The sequence below is a fragment of the Ziziphus jujuba genome, chromosome 3, assembly GCF_031755915.1.
Source record: "Ziziphus jujuba cultivar Dongzao chromosome 3, ASM3175591v1".
NCBI classification, from domain to species: Eukaryota; Viridiplantae; Streptophyta; class Magnoliopsida; order Rosales; family Rhamnaceae; genus Ziziphus; species Ziziphus jujuba.
Window position 1 is genome coordinate 22,208,238 of NC_083381.1, and position 20,895 is coordinate 22,229,132.

General features: G+C 31.9%; 4 protein-coding genes across 4 annotated transcripts in view; 3 read left to right on the forward strand and 1 right to left on the reverse strand.

Annotated features, from left to right (window-relative positions):
• LOC107407530 (probable inorganic phosphate transporter 1-3) overlaps positions 1 to 20,886 on the reverse strand; it is a 121,356-nt gene extending 100,470 nt beyond the window's left edge. The window contains exon 1 of the mRNA XM_060815602.1: positions 20,876 to 20,886. The gene's annotated coding sequence lies outside the window, so the exon portion shown is untranslated. The remainder of the gene's footprint in view (positions 1 to 20,875) is intronic.
• LOC107422896 (RING-H2 finger protein ATL16) lies at positions 5,676 to 7,449 on the forward strand. Its single transcript, XM_016032412.4, has one exon. The coding sequence runs from the start codon at positions 6,174 to 6,176 to the stop codon at positions 7,311 to 7,313; it is 1,140 nt and encodes a 379-aa protein (XP_015887898.3). The 5' UTR covers positions 5,676 to 6,173; the 3' UTR covers positions 7,314 to 7,449.
• LOC107422897 (electron transfer flavoprotein subunit beta, mitochondrial) lies at positions 10,873 to 14,078 on the forward strand. Its single transcript, XM_016032413.4, has 5 exons — positions 10,873 to 11,209; positions 11,354 to 11,638; positions 12,101 to 12,181; positions 12,589 to 12,683; positions 13,613 to 14,078. Exons 1-5 carry the CDS (start codon positions 11,141 to 11,143, stop codon positions 13,836 to 13,838), a joined length of 756 nt encoding a protein of 251 aa, XP_015887899.3. The 5' UTR covers positions 10,873 to 11,140; the 3' UTR covers positions 13,839 to 14,078.
• On the forward strand, positions 14,669 to 17,726 carry LOC107408475 (transcription factor bHLH104). The gene is made up of 5 exons (XM_048477661.2): positions 14,669 to 14,938; positions 15,104 to 15,184; positions 15,879 to 15,956; positions 16,404 to 16,566; positions 17,275 to 17,726. Exons 1-5 carry the CDS (start codon positions 14,844 to 14,846, stop codon positions 17,512 to 17,514), a joined length of 657 nt encoding a protein of 218 aa, XP_048333618.2. The 5' UTR covers positions 14,669 to 14,843; the 3' UTR covers positions 17,515 to 17,726.
• Positions 20,887 to 20,895: the final 9 nt, after the last annotated feature.

The window sequence follows — 20,895 nt, forward strand, 5'->3', positions numbered from 1 at the left end:
ACAGCTCTTCCCTAATCAAGAGTCACCACCAACGATAGCATGCTAGGAGATCATAGGTGGTTCAAACTCCTTTTATCTATTTTCCTTCAAAAAAGAAAATCATAGAATTGTTCTCCAACATTCTGACATATATATTAAAAGAAATATATAAAAAAAATTCTATGGTGTGGACGTTCATATTTTTTTTTTTAACGTGGAAACATTCTAAAAGAATGATTATTTTTGAAAAAACTGTCGTTTTTATATAATAGTATCAATGATGATTTTTTTAAAAAAATTATATTTTGGAACGTGCACATAATAAAAAAATATCGACGTCCGCACCATAGAATAATTCTGAATATATATATTAGAGAACATTGATAGCCAATATTATAATATTTTTTTGAAAAAAAAAAAAAAAGAATGTTATGGAACAATGCTTTGTTTTGTTGTGAGCTTATATGGAAGAGTATAGGGATTAAAGGAATGAGCTTTATATGTAAAATCCTAAGCCTAATTCAAAAAAGAAAAGAAAGAACAAGATGATGAAGGTAGAGGGTTTTTAGATAAATTTGTTGTTTTATAAATATTGGTAATTGAAATATTCATAAAACTGTATAAAGTTATTTTTATATTAGCAAAAAAAAAAAAGCTTTCATACGAATAAATAACTTTAAAATGAAGAAGGAAATAACAAAATAAACCGATGATCAACTACCACATTAATTATTTTGTAAATAAATTTGTGACGATCTTCGTTGCTTTGCTCCATAAGGTTTAATGGCTTACAGTTTTGGATTTTGTTTTGTTTTTTTTTTTTTAACAAATCATTCTTGAATTGCATTTTAAACCTGCTGTCGTAAAAACCTCTTATTTATATTTATATATACATATATATACACCAAACCAAACAATGCACAGGTGTTGAACATATAGGATGAAGATTTTGCATAACTTTTATACCTCCAAAGTTAGGGAACAAGAAGGCTAGCAGCACAATTTAAAATTTTTGCTAAACTATTTACAAGTCGTATACCTAGTACCTAGCTAGAGCCCATAGACAATGACTGTTGCTAGGTAACACTTTCTTAATTAACCAAATTTTGAGTGAATTTGTACATCTTGACAAGTCAAAAGGCTCAGTTATAGTCGTACTTGTTGGTAATAAATTAGTACTAATTTGCAGTCAAAACAAACAATTGGACCCAAAAACAACATGCTATTTTTAATGCTCCCAAGTGCGAATCAGTCATGATAAAATATAGAAAAATAAAAAAATTAATTAATTAAAATTTCAGATAAATAACAAAGATGCTAAAGTTTTGTTTGTCAACATTTGACCGAGTTGACTTTAATTATTTGTTATTATTATTTTTTGATTATCTTTCATTATTATTTTTATTATCGAAAGTAGAAAATTTACTAAAAAAGAGTTTGAAAGTGAGTAACTTGCATGGATGGTTTCGAAATCACGTGACGACACGTGCACTAACCCATCCCCATGTTAAAGTTTTCAGTGATGTTTGTACACGTGTAAAAAAAAAAAACTGTAAGTTAATAATAATAATTTAACTAAGGCAAAACAGACAGTACAGTGCCACGTGCAGTCACGTGATTCCACACCCCCAGAAACGTAAGTAATAAATACACCCACGTAATAAATATGAAAAATCCACTTAATACAATCCAAGTTAATTTCATCGTGGCAGTCAATTATTGGTCATCTAAATATACACAAAATTGCAATAAAAAGTGTGCCATTTTTGCTCTCAGTAGTCTCATTCTTCCTCCTGCAGGTCAACATTCAAAGTAGGAAAAAAAACAAATAAATAAATAATAAACTTAATTAAATTTGCCTAAAAATAAATAAAATAATTTGAAAAATATACGTGGATCAAACTGAGTCAACTGACAAACTGTTAGAAATCGAAATTGATAAAAACATTGAGGATTTTTCCCACCTATTTTTTTCTGACGTCTCTCTAAATCCAATCCCCAAGAAAACTGCATATTGACACCTAGGTGTTCCCATAAACCCATGTGCCTCACTTTATTATTTACTGTCTTTTTTTTTAAAAAAAAAAAAAGAGAAAAATATTTTTTCCTGTGAAAATTATTTATATTGTTTTATTTATTGACATAATATTTTTATTTAATTCGGCATTTTTGGTATGACACAGCTTCGTGGTCCGAAAATGCCAGCCACGATGTGTCCCTGCCAACCATATTACACAGCTACCAAATGATAATCTTCATCTTATTAATGCTTCGCTTAATTATTAATTATTAAAATATGTAGTGTCCAACAAACTATGGAATAATAAGACCATAATTAGCTCTATATTAGGTTTGTGCATATTTTATTTATTTGTTATACATATGGTGGTGAGCATTTTTTAAAAACTGTAAAGTATATTTTGCAAAGTGATTAGCTTTGGAAGCAAGACAAAGATGTTTTGGAATAGAATTCAAGAAATTGATCAAATCCACAGGTAAGTGGATACAGCGAAAGTGAGTATGTAAATCCAATCCAGCCACCATGTTAGGTTGAATTCGGTTTAGAATTGCGATAATCTTTTTTTTTTTTTTTTTTTTTTTTTGGGGTAGGGTGGGATTATACTATCAAATTAGCATGTTTAGACAAATAAATTTAATTTAATGGTAAATCTCTTATATCCACACTTTTAAAATGGTGTATTCAAAAATTTTTTTTAAAAAAATAGCATGTTAATTTTTCCTTTTTCACTCAAATCATTTGAAGTGACCAAAGTAGCTTCATTATACGTATAATTTTTTTATTTTTTTATTTTTTTGGGAAATAAACTAGCTTCACTATATATGAATCAATGTCCCTAATAGAAACCAAATTATCATAAAATTACTGATCATTTTATAGTAACATACAAAGGTACTACCCGCACTGCCACACATTTTTATCTAACTACTTTGTTCGATAATTTTTTTACACATTAATTTATCAAATGTTGTCTCCATCACATTCAGCACAAAAAAAAAAAAAAAAAAACGTTATCTTCATCACATAGTTATCTCATTATCCACAAATCATAGTCAAATTGTATATGGAAACAATTTATAGCAACCACTCCCACAAGAAAACTCAAACTACATATACGTTTGTGTGTTTCCTTAATGAGGCAAACATTCCCCAATTAAACAATGAGAGAGAGAGAGAGAGAGAGAGAGAGAGAGAGAGAAGGGTTGGGGGGCTTTCGGGTGGCTTTTGATTACTAAAGAGAAAAAAATAAAATAAACAAACCATGGTGATTGGTGACTGTGATGTGAACAAAAAGTCAATCGTGGCTTAGAAAAGTTTAGAGTGAAAGTTGGGGAAGTTTCTCTGGCAGAGGCCACAACCTTTGACTAGTAAAAAAGGAAGCACTTTTTGAAAAAGGAAGTAGCGGTGAGTAATGTAATATTATTGCCGTTTTTCTCACCTAAATATACTGTCTCTCTGTACGTTTAGGCAACTTTTGTTTTTGTTTACCTCTTGTCAACACGCAAGTATGGAAGTCTGTCGGTTCTGGCTTTTATTTGTTTTTCTTTATAGGATTTGGATTTGATCAGTTTTGACTTCTTACCCAATGATGAAGAGATTTCGGCCGTTGATCATGAAAAGATTGAAATTGGGTCCCACTTGAATCTATTGCAAACCCAAGAAAACGTGTACACATAGTCACGACTATCATTGGTACTGGGACAATTTGCTAACAATGATAATAAATTTTTTATTTCAGAAATTTATAAGTAAATATTTTTGGACAAGCTAATTTAAATTATCAAATCAATTTTATTTGTGAAGATTAATGTGACAAATAATATCTTTTATAATAAATAACAAATAACTTTTTTCTATAATATGTATATGATTTTTTTTTTTTTTTGGGGGGTGCTTTTTAGGGTTTAAGAATTTTCAAAATGGTTCAGCGGGACTCCAGGGGAGACATGGAATTAGAAAGTGTGGATGCACAAGTGCTCAGATATTTGCATGTAATATTTGCTTTCATCAATGTGTAGTTAAGAAAAGAGAGAGAGAGAGAGAGAGAGAGAGAGAGAGAATCAATGGTGGGTTGCATGTGCGTATGGGACTTTTTGCTTTATGATTGATTATGATTGATAATAGATGAGTGTATCAAAAGTCTAATTTTTCGTTTTTCTTTCTTTCGGTTTTTTTTTTTTTTTTTAAATGATTGGTTATCCTATTTTAATCTTGAATCTCTTTAGATTTGTATTTGATTTAGAATTATGGAACTAAGGTATTCAATGTAGTCACTGATTGGCCTCCAAAATTGGCACACTGTGAGGATAGGCATTCATAACGTTTTTATTGGTTCTCAAAAAAATAAAGTTAATTATTTGAGTTCGTTTCAAAATTTTTAAATAATTTGTTAGTCATTTAATTACCTCATTCTAACTAGTTTTTTCATGTCTGATCTTAAAAAAAAAAAAAAAAACACTTACTACTTATATGTTTTTTATAATTGACCACATTAAGTTATTAAATCCACAATCTTTCATCCTAGTGTAAAATGATAATTTGCAATTCTGTGTTTTCTTTTTTCGGACACCAATTTGCATATCTAGTAGTTTATAATTTTGAACGAATGGTATATAGAAAAGGACATTTAGACGAAAAGAAAATCTTGAGTTAGCTAAAGGTTGATAGTGATTTTTTATTTTTTTATTTTTTTTTATCTACATTATGTTTGCCATCATTCCAAGTATTATTATTATTTTTTTGTCATCGATAATAGACATATGCTCAAATAATTCAAAATTTTGTCCCAAATAAGTTTTTGTCAAAATGTACCAAATAACTTACTCAACTCATCTTTCTTTCATTTACTCAAATCTCATTCACTAAAAGAACTCAAAAACCAAAATAATAATAATAAAATAAAAAAATTATATGAAAAGAACTCGTAGCACAATCACTTATAATGTTTTTTTTTTTTTAATGAATAGTGTATCATAGTTCACCAAAAACCATAAGTTTGCACAATATAATTCTTAGCCCTTTTGTTATGGAAACAATATGCAAACATAGCAGGTTTTAGATTATTATTATTATTATTGTTAAATTTTGGAATGGAGAAATTTGAATCCACCCCTTTACGTGTGGAAAGACAATAATGTAAGTTTTAGATTTAGATTAAAATCTTATTTTCTAAAAAATACAAAAAAGAAAAAGAAAAAAAAGAATCTTTATGAAGACAACCAATGATAAAAATCATTATTTCTTCTAACAATAATAAAAGTTGGAATCTGTCTATTATTTTAATATAAAAAAAAGGAGAGAATGTTTCAGAAAATAAATAAAATGAAAATGAAAGATTATAATGACATCCAAATTCCCAAAAAAAAAAAAAAAAAAAAAAAAGAAAAGAAGGAAGAAAAAAAATATAAAAAAAAAAAAAAGACGGAAGAGGCCAGCCACATGTTAAACTGAGCATACACTATTTTGCTGTGTTATGAAGGATAATTGGTTCCATGGTCCCACCAATGAAATCCACGAAAACTTGAAAAGCTGTCCCATGATGTTATGGTATAGAGCTGTCCATACAATCGCAGCTTCCTTTTATAGTAGCCCATACGTTTTCTTTAAATTTTCATACCCTTTTTTTATTTTTTGTTTTTATATAAAAAAAAAAATTAAAAAAAAAATTCAGTTATCAAAGACATTTGAACAATATTTTCTAGCCAGCCAAAACGTCTCGTCCAGTAGGCAAAGCCAAGAAAATTTTCACCAACTACGTACTCTCAGCTCAGACTCCACCACTCTGCCACTTCCCCTTTTAAAATGAAAAAGTCGCTCACATTTTCATTGAGTTTTCAAGCTCTTTTCATGTCCCCCATCCATTAAATCCCACCTGGGTTTTCCCTCTTCCTTTCTCTTTCTCTTTTCCACCTCCATTTTCGATTCGATTTCATTAACCCTTCTCAAATCTCCCTTCATTTTCTCATTTTCCAATCTGGGTTTTTCTTTTCAGTTCAGACTCTTATAAAATTTCACCCAAAAAACCATCTTTTTTTTTTTTTTTTTTTTTTTTCTTTTTTTTGGTTTTTCTGTCTCTGTATGATACTCCTCTGTTTTTGTTCTGCATGTTCTTCTCCATAACTTTCAAGATCTAGGAGAGAAAAAAAAAAAAAGGGGAAAAACCCATTTGTTTTCCATGGATCTTGTAAGCAAAAGCTACACGATCCATGGCGGTTCGAAAGCTAGTTCACCAATTACGGGTCCAGGAAACTCACTGTTTCGCAATTCGTTGCATTCTTCAGATAACAGTTTCCCCATTATAGCCATCGCTGTGATTGGAATTTTAGCCACGGCTTTCTTGCTAGTCAGTTATTACATATTCGTCATCAAATGCTGTCTAACCTGGCACAGAATAGATCTTCTGCGGCGGTTTTCGCTATCGAGGAATCGACAGCGAGATGAGCTTTTGATGGTCTACTCGCCGGAGACAGAGACTAGAGGTCTCGAAGAATCGGTAATCAGATCAATCCCGGTTTTCCAGTTCAAGAAAGAAGGGGGAAACAAAGTAAGATTTGGCAACAACAAAATCAGCTTCTGCGAATGTGCTGTGTGTTTGAATGAATTCCAAGACGAAGAGAAGCTGAGAATCATACCAAATTGTTGCCATGTTTTCCATGTTGATTGCATTGATGTCTGGCTGCAAAACAATGCAAATTGCCCACTTTGCAGGACAAGTATTTCGACCATTCCGAGGTTTCATCAAATGGATCAAATTGTTGCTCCAAGCTCTTCACCTCAAGATCCGAGCCCATATACAGGGAGTCTCATTGGTGGTGATGAAGATTATGTGGTAATTGAATTGGGTAATAATGAAAATGATCATAATCAAAATCATCATCAAGTGGATCATCACCAAACTCTGCTTGGTGGCAGACAAGAAAGGCTGGTGAATTCAGGGGAAATGTCAATTGGTCCAATAAATTGTTCACCAAGAAAATTGGACCAGAGAGTAGAAAATGCGTCTAAGAAAGGAGGTAGAAAATATCGGAAAGTTACAAGTATGGGAGATGAGTGTATTGATATTAGAGTAGAAGATGAACAATTTTCGATCCAACCCATTAGGAGGTCATTTTCAATGGATTCTTCAAATGATCGACAGCTATTTTTGGCAATCCAAGAAGCTCTTCATCATCAGCAGCAGCAAAGGCAAGCGAACAATAATGAGGTCATTAGTCCCATTGAAGGTTGCAGTAGCAGAATTAGAAGGTCTTTCTTTTCTTTTGGGCAAGGTAGGGGATCCAGGAATGCTGTACTACCTGTTTATTTGGAGCCTTGAAAAGCATTTTTTATTTTTTGAAGTTTACTTAGTGGTTTTCTATTTTTTTTTTTTCTTCGGTAAGATAGGAGATTATAGAATTTGTGACATAAAGATATTCAATTAAAATTTGAATCCATAGCATTATTTCTTCTCAGCTTTTAAACGGTGGATGGACCAGTGTGTTCCAAATGACTAGCAGCTATTATTATGAGCATCATTGCTGAAATCACGACTTTTTTTATTTTTTTTATTTGAATATTTGAATGTTGTAGTGTTGCCTATTAGAAGAGACAGACCAACTAAAAGAAAACAAATATATTTAAAAAATGAAAAAGGAAAATAAAGCTATATGAAGAATGAAAAAGTCCCCTTTTGCCTTGTGGAACTATCCAAAGAGAATCCTAAGGTTAGAAGGAGCTAAGAAATGGGGAAAAAGTGCCATTTCCCACATTCCCACATTGATTAAGTTGGTAGAGAGGGGGGGTCCAATTTGATTTATGAAATAAATCATATAATTGCCCACCTACAACAGTTTATGTCAATATGCTGGTGCTGGTAGAGAGGAGGTATTTAGTTTGGTGATAATAGATGGTTGGTAATGATTCCTTTTCTGTAAAATGCTCTTATTTTTCCAGTCTGGTTTGGAATATTTTTGTTACGAATAATATCCAAAGCAACTTGAAAATATATATAGGTCAAAATTGAATTAATTAGGCAGCAAATTTTCAAAGTATTTCAACTATAAAAATTCTAGTTTGATGCTAAGTCCTCGTCAAATCCAATGTTCTCCTAATATCGTATAATTCTATAGAATATTATATATTTATCTTTGTATTTATTGGGTCATTCTCCAGATTCCCCAAAATTTTCGAAACTTTTGTCAAACAAATTCTATTTATTTTTAAATAATGTCTGTGTCACAAGGAAAAATTTTCAAAGGCAATTGCTGCAATTATGACGATGTAGCTTCTTCCAATTAAAGGAGACTTTATGTCACTCCAAAAATTGATTAAGTATAAATCATAATAAAATAATTGCAATTTCAGATTATAAACTTATCATCTTAGATAGCAAAAGAGAGAACCTTTTACTATTGGTAGTTGTATACGCAAAGACTAACTTCCAAAAAGTGATGATGGAGTTGCTTCTACATGATGGGGTTAGATTGCCAAAACTTTCTTTGAGAGCCATGTGCGCATATATATATCAATGTATGGGCATGCTGTGACCTATGTGTGTGTGTGTGTGTGTCTTTGTTGGGGCAAAGTTTTCATCTTTTTACCAAAACCAAATCCAACCAATTAATGCTAGACAAACTATTTGCCTGAAACTGATTTGTGCAAGTTTTGTTTTTCAAAGATAGAGACAGTTCATTGCTAGAATTTGAAAGAAGATAAAAACAATATCAAAGGGAGTAATTTCGGTTTCGGGATTCAGATACTATTGTTCCATTCAGAGAGGAGAAAAACAACAGAAAACACTCAAGAATCCCTATGTTTGAGCATGTGGCATTAAAGGGTGTATTTTGCTTTTTGTTTTTTTGTTTTTTTTTTTTTTGGGTTGGGGGGGGGGGGGGGGGGTGGGGGGAGGGTGGAGCGGGGGGGCGTGGTTGTGGGGTTTGATATTTGATGTGAAACCAAGAAATATTGCAGTCGCAAAGTGAAAAAGGTAGATGGAATTTTGTCACAATAATTCGCTAATTGACAATTTTAGAGGAAGACTTTTTAGCCCTATTGGATTCCTGACTATACAAATTAAAGCCCATCACTAAAAATGAAAATTGATGGATATTCAGTGAGAAATCTGTTACTGTTGGAAGACTATGATCTATGAGTCAGAAAAAAACATTAATAGAGGCTTTTGAGTGGTGGAAATATTTGGGGACTAGTAAAGATGAAGGACTTTCATGTTCTTCTTCTTCTTCTGAAGATTGGTCAACATTGGTTTCCAGTCAAAGTCAATCTGGTCCAACTTCCACACCTCCATGTACAGAGGTCAGATTTCTTCCCCCCATGGAAGTGTTGAAGATGAAGTCCGTATGTTATTCAAATGTCAGATTGATAAGGTACTATGGTTTTTGCCTTACCATGGAATACTAAATCAAATTCAGTTCATTGGAAAACTTTATTTGAACAACTTTTGTGCCGTGTTTTTCGTTGTTTTACTGGTGCGATTAGGTTATAAGATTTAACTTTATTCCAATCTGAATTTGAAATAATTTTGGTGGCATTTCTGAATTAATGAAGATGAAGAGGAAAAGTCTAAGTATATTGATCAAAAAACTATGTATTCATTTCTCTCTCTCCCATTTAAAATGACTGAAAAATCTGAATCACATTTTTCTTCTTTTTTTTGACCCCGATATCAATTTGTGGTGACTATAAAATCATCTCAATCGTCCAAATCGCCATGACATCATAAAGAGGTGGAAATGACCAAATTTAAATTAGATTTTTAATGCAAATATTAATATATATATATATATATATATTTTTTTTTTCCAGCTTTTGAATAAAATTATAAATATTAATTAATAAATTTTAAAATTTATTTATTTTAAATGAAATTTTAGCATGCCAATAAATTTATATTTAAATATTAATAAAGAAAAATTTGATATTGATATGGACCTCACCATAAATATGAAGGAGTCTCAAGCATATTGATCAATAAACCATGTTGAAATACAAGTGATGATACAATACAAATAGCATAAATATGAAGGAGTCTCAAGCATATTGATCAATAAACCATGTTGAAATACAAGTGATGATACAATACAAATAGCATTGATAAGTACAAAACCTATCTAGTGTTGTTTTTCTTAATCATTACAATAATTTTTCTCTCTCATTTCAAAATCTTAAATCCATAATTTTTTCCATAAATATAAATAACTTACCTACTTGACTTAATACAAAGCCTATTTAGTTAAAAGTTGGTTTACAATAATATTGTGACGTGTTAGTGTCTTGGTGGGCTTGATATTGCCCCAAGAAAACAAGTCGTGTAAAGGATTGGGGAACAAATACATGTGGCCCAAAGTTGATTACTTGGCCTTTATTTTTATTTTGGGTGAATAAAGTCGAATACTTCGCTGGCTTTGCTGTCAAGAATTTTTCTATGGGTATCTATGATTGTAATAAAAATAAAAAAAATAAAATTTTCACTTTTATGCAAACTGGCATATAGAGCATGTCCAATTGAGTTTTTATTCCAAGCGTATGAAGATATTAGAAATAAAAAATACAATCGATGAGCGAAAGATATGGCATATGAAATATTATTACAAGAAAAAAAAAAACCAATTAAAAAATCTATCAAAAACACATATTTTTTATTTTTTTGGACAATAAAAAACACATTTTTATTTGAAGAATCAAGAACAGAAAAGTAAAAGGCACTTTTTCGTTTTTAAGCTATAATGATGACAAGCCAAAAAAATAAAAAATAAAAAATAAAAACTATAACTAAGTTTTTATCAGATAAAAAAAATTAGATAATACGTGTATATTTTATTTTCATTGCTCATCCACAAATCCTTGTTACAAAATATTTATAGTATAATAAACAAAATAATAATAAATAATCATTAAATTGAAGATTAATCCAATTACTGCTAATTCCCATTTCCCAGCATCCCAATCCCAATCCCAGCTCAGGTTTGAAGTTGAAGTTGAAGGCTTTTATTCACCAAAAACGAAAAAAAAAAGTTGAAAGGGCTTTTAATCGCAAGACCTTTGACCGACTTTCTCGGGGTCAGTCACCAATTTCATCTCCTTTGTTCAACCTCTGGTGTATCACCCAAATAAACAAAGATTATAGTTGTCTCAGAACCTCCGAAGATGAAGATAATGGTGGCAATAAAGCGAGTCATCGACTACGCCGTCAAAATCCGAGTCAAACCCGATAAGGTAAGATTCACCATCAACAAAAATTCATGGACCCACCTACCCATTTACACAGTTCAAGTCCTCCGTAGTTCCAAATTCAATAATTTTCTAATGGAAAATGTTTTTTTATTTTTTATTTTTTATTTTTTTTTTCCTTGGGTATAGTCTGGCGTGGAGACCAAAAACGTGAAGATGTCGATGAACCCCTTTTGCGAGATTGCTCTAGAAGAGGCCCTTCGAATCAAAGAGTCTGGCATGGCTTCTGAGGTTGTGGCTGTTAGTATGGGTCCTACACAGTGCGTGGACACGCTAAGAACAGGACTGGCTATGGGTGCTGATAGGGGTATTCATGTGGAGGCTACAGGGGCTCTGCTTCCACTCTCTGTTGCTAGGCTCTTGAGAGCGCTTGTAGAGGTTGAAGAACCTGGGCTTCTCATTCTTGGCAAACAGGTTTGCATAATTTCTTTTTATTTTTTATTTTTATAAATTTATTGCAGGAATTAAAGTGGTTATGGTTTGTTTTGGAATCATGAATAGTGAAGCTATTTATTTTATGTTTTGGTCCGAACGACAACGCATTGCAAATTTGCTACTTTTCATTTCGTACGACCACGAGAGCTGCTTGTAGGGTAGTCTTAGATGAGTTTGTTAGAATGTTATGTGTTTAATTTAGAGTGAGGTTCTAGAAGTTAGTTTTGCTTTTGTTTATTTTTCATGAATTACTGATTAGTTCAAGAATATATGTATATATAAAAATACATGTTTTTTTTGGGGGAGCGTATGGCTCTCATATTATTTACCTTTATGTTGTTCATTCTTTTGGATGTTGTCATTTGGTTTGTTGTCTTTACGTATTTCTTGGTCGAAGAATTTCATTTAGTATTTACTATCAGTGTCTGAATATTTGTATAGGCTATTGATGATGATTGCAATCAAACGGGGCAAATGGTAGCAGGACTGCTCAACTGGCCACAGGGGACTTTTGCTTCTAAGGTTAGTTGCCCTCTTCGCATCTAAGCTGAGCAAAACTAAGCCCCTAATTTGTTTAAGCTGAGGAAGTTTATGCTTCTTAAAAGTTGCATTCTAAAATTATGTTTCTCCTTAGTTCTTTTGTCCGATACTCGATCAAGTGATTTGAGGACTATTATTTTCTTTCTGCTTTCATCAGTCCATCTAAATATTACATATGTAGTTTGGAATATCGGTGAGTATGGAATGTATGATTAAAAAACTATAGGTAATTGGAATGAGAAAATGTGCTTGTACTTGCTTTTTGTATGTGTGTGCAGTTTATACTTTATCCCCTATTTGAATTCACAAGACTTTGTTTTATTCTGAATCATGTACAATTATATGTTTCATGAATTATTTCCTATGCCTTACTTCTGGTTTACTAGTAGGTTGTGTTGGATAAGGAGAAACAGGCAGTGACAGTGGACAGAGAGGTTGATGGTGGTCTTGAGACTTTGTGTTTAGACTTGCCAGCAGTTATCACGTAAGTGCCTTATATCTTTTGTTTTGTGTTCAAGCTCTAGGATCTTTCAGTTTGTTTCTTTTCATTCAGATAATTGACTCGTGCATTTTTTTGTCTTTTGAAAATAATCTTCTATATGTGGAAGTAATTTGATGAAACTGAACAAAGATTTGACTTTAAATTAAGGGGGAAAAAAAACAAATAAAAACAAAATGGGGTTTGGATATATGTTTTTCACTTCTTTCCCAAGCTACTCGGAGTTACTTGATGTGAATTAGGTTTTAAAACGTGAGCTAAGCTGTACTCATCTATTTGATTAGCATGTACATAGTATTTCTAACTACTATTGATAGCGGTGGTTTGCAGTTAGTGTATCAAATTATGCTTTTAAGGGATCAAACTCCAGTCCTAGAGTTGGTTTTGAAAGGGCTGCTTTTATTTCATGGATGAGAAATTATAACAAAGACCAAAACAAACCAGAAAGTGGTCATAGAAAAAAAAAAAACTAAGCATTGACAAGAAAACCACAACAGATGAAGAAATGATAAAACATGGAAACAATCTTAACTAAGACAAAAATTGGAGATTTTCAAGTAGAGTTGAGTGGGTATGGTTGTGGGAGGAAACTCTCATACAGCCTCATTCATTTCCTCCACTTTTAACATGCAAGATAATAGTTTGGAAAAACTGCTCTGTCCTAAACTTTCAATGACTCTACTTGTTATGGAAGTTCTTTCTTCTTCAACTATAAAAGTCATGGCATTTGATGATACTGATGTTTCAACATTACCAAGCATACGTATGAAAGCCATAAACTAGGTAGAAGAAGATCATCCCTAGAACTCAATAGGCGTGATTAAGACAATATTTTCATCTGAATTCAGATTAAAAAAAGAACTGTTGAAATTAGGGGAACTTAATCTGATTCTTTATGTGCTTTCCTGTTGCAGGACTGATTTGAGGCTGAACCAACCGAGGTATGCGACACTCCCGAACATAATGAAAGCAAAATCAAAGGTCATAAAGAAGTTTTCCCCGCAGGATTTGAACGTGGAAATCAAATCTGATTTAGAGGTTGTTCAAGTGACAGAGCCTCCCAAGAGAAAGGCAGGGGTTATTGTTTCTTCAGTGGATGAGCTCATTGACAAGCTTAAGAATGAAGCCAATGTCATTTGATTAAACCTCTTTTTTTTTTTTTTTTTTTTTTTTTTTTTTTTTTTTTTTCCCCTCAAAATATGTCACCAAATGGTAACTGCCATTTGTATCAAAACATATCACTGCACAAATAAACACACAGTTCAATAATACAACAATGTCAACAAAACTATTTTTTAAAAAAAAATTTCTATAAAACTTAATCATATTGACAATTCATTATTATTACTTTATTAATGAATTATTGTTTCTTCAGGGTAATTAGCATCTTTATATGAGCATATTCTTGTGGTACACAGGTATCTTTTTGACAGGAGCTATAGTACTTACGTAAGCTGACCACCCTTTACACAATGCAAATGTAGAAGAGCTAAATAAAGCAATGCAAATGTAGAACATACTAATACTTTATATACTGGGGTAGGTTACTGGGGTAGGTTGTTTCCTGCATCAACAGAAACCCTTTCCATTTTTTTTCTTTTTGTTTTCATCATAATTGTTATTATTAAACGTGGTCGTTAAGCAGTAGCTATCAAAATTATTTTTATTTTCCCCCATCATATAAAAATGTAATATAGAAAAAAAAAAAAAGTAAATAATAAAAGAAGTGGCCAAGTGTATGCATTGGATGGATTGCTTTTTACTTTGATGGGCCCAAAGTAATTGGATACCGTTTTCGAGTGGGCTCAACTGCTAACCCATCTATAAAACAGCTAATTGGCTAGAGCATTTTAGTCCAAATAAAGATGCGGCGGCTCGTAGAACCATAAAAATGGGGTTTTTTCCCTTCGACGTGGTGCAATCTAATTGGGCTTTCATTTAGGAAAGACGATGCCAGATAACACCTTAGTTTTCTTGGCTGTGATGAATTATGACGAATTCCCAATTTTTTATTTTATTATTTTTTGTGTATTTATTTATTAATTTTAAAATCATTATAATGGCAAATTGAAGTCATTGAAGCCGTGATTATTGTTTTCAAGGCAACCAGCTACGGTGGAAGATAGAACGAGTTATGCGTTTGGTATGATGGAATCCTTAGATCCTAGTTACTGGGATTTTCTCGATTATTCACTCATTGACGATTCTCAATCCGCCAATTTTCTCTGGGCCGATCAAAGGTTTCAATTTCTTTGGTTTTTTTTTTTTTTTTTTTTGTGGGATATTTTTCGATCTTTTAGATTCGATTAGCAAAAGGGTGTTGGAAAAATATGAATTTTTTTTTTTTCTGAAGTTAGATTATTTTTATATTGTAGTTGTGGTTAATCGTAATGTTTGAATGGCAGTGTTGGTGAAAAAATCGATTTTTCGGTTGATTGTGGCGGTGCTCCACAGAATAAGGAAGAAACAGGGTTAACGCGCAAGAGGTATTAACCCCAAAACCAACTTTGTTAATTTGATTCCATGGTTTTTGGATTCATAACGCTACGAGTGTTAATTATTTTTTCAAATTCCAATATTTTTGGGATTTATTTTCTCAAAAAGTAAAAAAAATAAAAAAAGGAGTTTTTATTTTTATTTTGAAAACTTGAATATTTGCTAAAGAGAATTGTCATAAATCTGGAGGTTTGTTATTGATAAATATAATCTTGGTTAGAGTATTTGCCCTCCATTTCTTGGCTGACCGTACCATCTGGGTACAGGAGGCTGGATGAATAGAGTCTTGAGTCATGTAGTTGTCGAAGCTTGTGGCAATGGAGAAACAAAAGTGTTATTTTGTACTGGTATTAGATTATCATGGAGATGATGCCTATGATTGTGTTTCAAGTAATTTCTTACGGAGGAGAGATGTACACCCAGAAATTGAAAGGAGAAAAAAAAAAAAAAAAAAGAAAAAAAAAAAAAAGAAAAAAAAAAGAGGAAATGATGTAAATTTATGGTTGCGATAGTGCCAATGATGATAAAAAATGTTCATCTGTTAGTCTAATATACTGGTCTAGCTTTGGATCTGGTATTGGAAGTTAACGAATGATGTGAGAGATTATTTGTTGTTTGTTATTATCATTATCACATTGTTCTAAGTTTCTTATCCCTTTAATTTGTATTTCCATTGTAATACAGGGGACGCAGTGATTCTTGCAGCAGGCCAGGGACCAAAGCTTGCCGTGAGAAATTGCGAAGAGAGAAATTGAATGACAGGCATGCATTTCACTAGATCGTATTAATTGCTTATTTCTTGGTTTTATTAGCTCCCGAAATCTGGCTTTTAAAGCTGTAAATTGAGAAACTGTATTTCATGCTAAAACTGTTTTTGGCATTAGAGTTGGATAGGGTGTACTTGGGTACTTATGGTCTAAGGGTGGTAGAGGATTGTGTAATTCTCAGTTGGCCAAAATAAAGGACTGATCAAAATTGGAAGGTAGAGTAAAAGAATATGATTTCTGTAGTGCTGAATCCTAGAAACTGCTGATATGCAGAATCATTAGAGCTTAATCCTTCTTGTTGGAAGAATAGGGATTGTTGGGTAGTTAGTGTATTGCTCTCTCTGTTTACCTCTCACTCTTCCTCTCACACGTGGAGGGGTAGATCTTTTTCATTGAAAGTAAATAATTTGAGAGGAAATTTCTTTTTTGACACTCTTGGCAGGTTTCTGGATTTGAGCTCTGTTTTAGAACCTGGGAAACCAATTAAAACCGACAAACCAGCTATTCTTGATGATGCCATGCGAGTTTTGAACCAATTAAAAAATGAAGCACAGGAGCTTAGAGAAACAAATGAAAAGTTACTGGAAGAAATAAAAAGTTTAAAGGTACATATATGTGTGTGTGTGTGCATATATCTCATTTATATGCATTACGCATAAGTATTCTTATTGCTGCTGAGTGATACCTTGGTGTTGGAAAATCTAGTTGCATATTATCCTTTGAACTGTAGCTTCACGTTTCCTCTCTCTCTCTCTCTCTCTCTCTCTCTCTCTCTCTCTCTCTCTCTCTCTTACACTCACACATGTAGACATGCACGCATTTGACATTTGTTCTTTGAATGCTACACCAAGTTAGATCAAATTAGTTGATATATGATTTTAAATAATAAAAATAAGAGCAACAAAACATGTCTACAGACAGATGTAAGTGTCAAACATGTCTAGACAGATGTAAGTGTCCCCATAATTAGTTTATTGACCCACAATAGTTGTGTTTTGGTGTAGTTTATGAATGCTTATTGTAAGTTTATCCTTTATTAAAACTTTTTTGGTAGGTTTGTTGTAATTACATCGTTTATAAAAAGTTTTCACAGGCCTGGTCTATATTTCCAGAATTATCTTTTCACTGGTAATAGTTTGAGGATGAGATTGTCATCTTTTACTTGAACTTTTTCCTGATTTATTACCATGAAAGTACCATTGAATTGTATTGATCAAAATGGACAATTTTTAGTGGAGCTGTATGAATATTGAAATTACTCAAGGCTAGAATATTTTTGAGTAGTCACCATTTGAACTTTTCTGTTTAAACAGGCAGAGAAGACTGAGCTTCGGGAAGAGAAACTTGTACTAAAAGCAGATAAAGAAAGGATGGAACAGCAATTGAAAGCTTCAACTATTCCACCTTCTGGATTTATGCCTGCCCATCCAGCTGCATATCAAAACAAGATGCCTATATATCCCAGTTATGGTCTGATTCCTATGTGGCACTATTTACCTCCATCTGCTCGTGATACATCCCGTGATCATGAGCTGAGGCCACCTGCTGCCTAGGTGGGGCCTTTTGATTGCGACTATTTGAAAGTTTAGAAACTTTCTTTTACAGTCATCAAACACTTCCATTGCTTGTAGACCTGTAAATATTGCTGCTGTTTAGTTTTGCCTGATTTTTAACAAATGTGGTGGCAAATGCACGGCAGAATTGACTAGAAATGTAGCTAGATGGCAACATTTTTTGGGAATAAATTGTTTTTGTTAGCTCTTCATCATTTTCTCTTGCACATATTCTCATTCTCGTAGTTATATGGATGCGTGTATAAATTTTTTTACCTACTGAATACCATATCTATTCATTGTGATTCCATGCTGCCAACAACCTGATGCACAGCCAAAGATGGTCAAAGTATCACAAGGGAAGAATTTTGAAGTTATGCCTACTTGGAGAAATTTTTCTACAGCATTTTTTAAAATCGTTTTGAAAATCTGCTTCTGCTCTTTAGCTTAAAGTTTACATCCTTTTCAGCTGAGATGTTATTTAGTGTCTTGTTATCTTTATGCTCTTCGTGAGTCTCAAGATGATTTTCTCTTCTGAATTGATGTCAATTTTCGCATCACCTTCTTTTCGCCAAAAGAGCAAATACAGGCAAATGATGACAATATATGATTACTCCCCATCATGCTAAAAGCCAGTGATGTAATTAGAAGTCGGAGCACATGGGGCTCTACTTGTTCTGTCTGCATTATCTTTTTCTCTGTTTTCTCACTCTCTTTTCACCAAATTAACAGTTTTTTTAGTGGTTAAAATTAAAGTTTAAAGACAAAAGTTTTAAGAAAAAAAGGGTAAAAACTGAAATTGCTGTATCCTGAAATGCCAAGTGTTTACCGGCAAAGAGCATTAGCTATAATTTGATGGGGAACAAACTACCGACGCGTATGGTCTTTCGTTGAGGATGAAGTATGCTAAATATCGACATGGATTTAGTTGAAATGGAATTGAACGTCCCCTAATGCATATTCAAGGAAAAACTCCTGCTCATAAGAAACTGGTTAGAGAGTTGTTCTTAAGAAATGGTTGGAAGTTTTACCTTGAATATGGATCAGTCAATGTACCAGATTTCTCAGAACTTGTCCCTCGCACAACATCATGGTCGGTCACACGAGCCAAGGTGACCAAGGTTACAACTTTTGTTGTCCTACTTAATTTTGGAAGATTAAGAACTTTCAGCCTATAACAAACTGGTTCCAAGTATGCTAATTAAATTGATGCAGAGGGTAACTAGGAATACTAATTAAGGATTAACAAATGATGATGCACCTTAAACTGAGTATAGGGAAGCTATGGTGTTCACCATAAAGGCAATAAAAAAAAATGTAGCTATTCTAAGCTAAACCATGACAACAATAAATAAAAATGTAGTCTATCTGAGTGAAACCATGACAAAGTCTGGTTATACTGATTTAAACTTCCTCTAAACACCTTCAAGAGTATAGAATTATCTTTTTCCATAAGTTGGTTCCAATATAAAAGTAATGCTAGATGTATTATATAGTCTATTAAAATATCTGTTAAATATACATATATATTTTTTTATTGCTTATATATTAATATAACTTAAATATGGATAATTGAACATTTAAAAAAAATATAATTAAATGTTAATCAATTAAATAATAATATATATTCACTTAGTTGACTGGATGGTAGTTGGCGTTTTGATAGCATAAGTTCTTTCATCGAATATTTAAGTTGCTTTTGTGATGTACTTTTGCTACCTTATATACTAATTTCTTCTTAAATTATAAAAGAGAGAGAGAGAAGAGGAAAATGCAACAGAATAATACTATTTTTTTTTAATCAAATCACAATTATTAAGGTGTCATTTGATAACATAGTTAGTTTTTTATTTTTGTGTATTTTTTTTTTTTTACCAAAGTGTTAGCTATGGTGATTTTAGCTTGTTAGATACCTTAAATGACTATAAATTTGAAAAAAAAAAAAGTTAGTATAATTTGAAATTGTGTTTAATTTGATTTTTTTTCCTTTTTGATTTTATAGCTCATTTAAATGCCTAATAAGTAATAATAAAATAGAACTATCATTAATTAAAATTTGACATCAATTAGACCAAAAAAGAAAAAGAAAAAATAGTAATGAAAAATAACAAAACAAATGAAAGTAAAATAACGATTGTTGAAAATTATAAAAGAATATTTAATTCATAAAAAAATTATCACCCTTGTAATTACTTGAATAGATAAAACACAAGTCAAACAACGATTCAAAGTGACCAGATTAAACAAATATTAGTTATGATACTAAAAAGTTTGAATATTTTGTGTGCCATAAAGAAAAACCACTAAATTTTTACTTCTTCTCACATTATTTTTCCGTCTTCTTTTCCTTTCTTCAAAGTTGGTGTACAATTTTAAATTTTTTTTTTTAAATTTTTTTATTCTTCCTTTATTTTTTTGTTCAATAATGAATGTTGTTTGTCCTCTCACCTCCACATAAGATCAGAAGGGAAAACTTCTTTATTTGACCAAATAAAAGAAAACTTTTTTCTTTCTTGTTTTATAGTTTGCCATTAAATTTATTACTAGAGAGATACCAATAATGATATATTCTTTGTCATAGTCATTAACTTCGTCACTTTTTTTCTCTTCTTCCAACTTATTTGAATTCATTCCAATACGTTACGCAAACCTTGAAGTTTTATTTGAAATTGTTTATTTTTTAGTAATACTTTTGGTCTCATTTCTCATATTTAATGATTGTAGTGGATTTTATTATTATTATTTTTTTTATGCGATTGTACGCAGAACTTCTTGGCCATGAAACAAATTTCACCCACTTATATAGCAAAAGAAACAAAGCAAAAGTGGGTGCTCAAAGTTTTAAAGCTTGCAAAGATCAATTCCCCACCACCCAACCAGAAATACTTCCTTTGTTTTAATATAATGATTTTGTTGTCCCACACAAACACATTTTTCTATTTGGTCTGTAAAGTGCCAATATAATCATGATATATAACAGTTTAGCAGACCCACCATTATTGCTAAGAAAGTAAGAGTAATCGCGTGTGTCTTTTCCTGATTGTATTATAAACTGTGGAGATTACACATCCATACCTCTCCAAAGCATCTTTCCTCCATTTGTTCTAGCTTTTTCTTTTATTTATTTATTTATTTATTATGAAGATACGTGTAAACACGGTGTAGAAATGGATGAAGATGGGATTCCCTGATTGGCTTTTGCCTGCCAATTGGCAATCAGTCCTGATTGGATAATAGACTCCAATTATTAAGTGTAAAATGGTCAATTTCTTTGTATATAAATCATTTTTGTGATTCAACAGAATTTTTTTCTTTCCCTCCTAATGGTCCATTGAACGTTTATATGGACACAATTCTTAAAAAGATAAACAGGGCAATTCA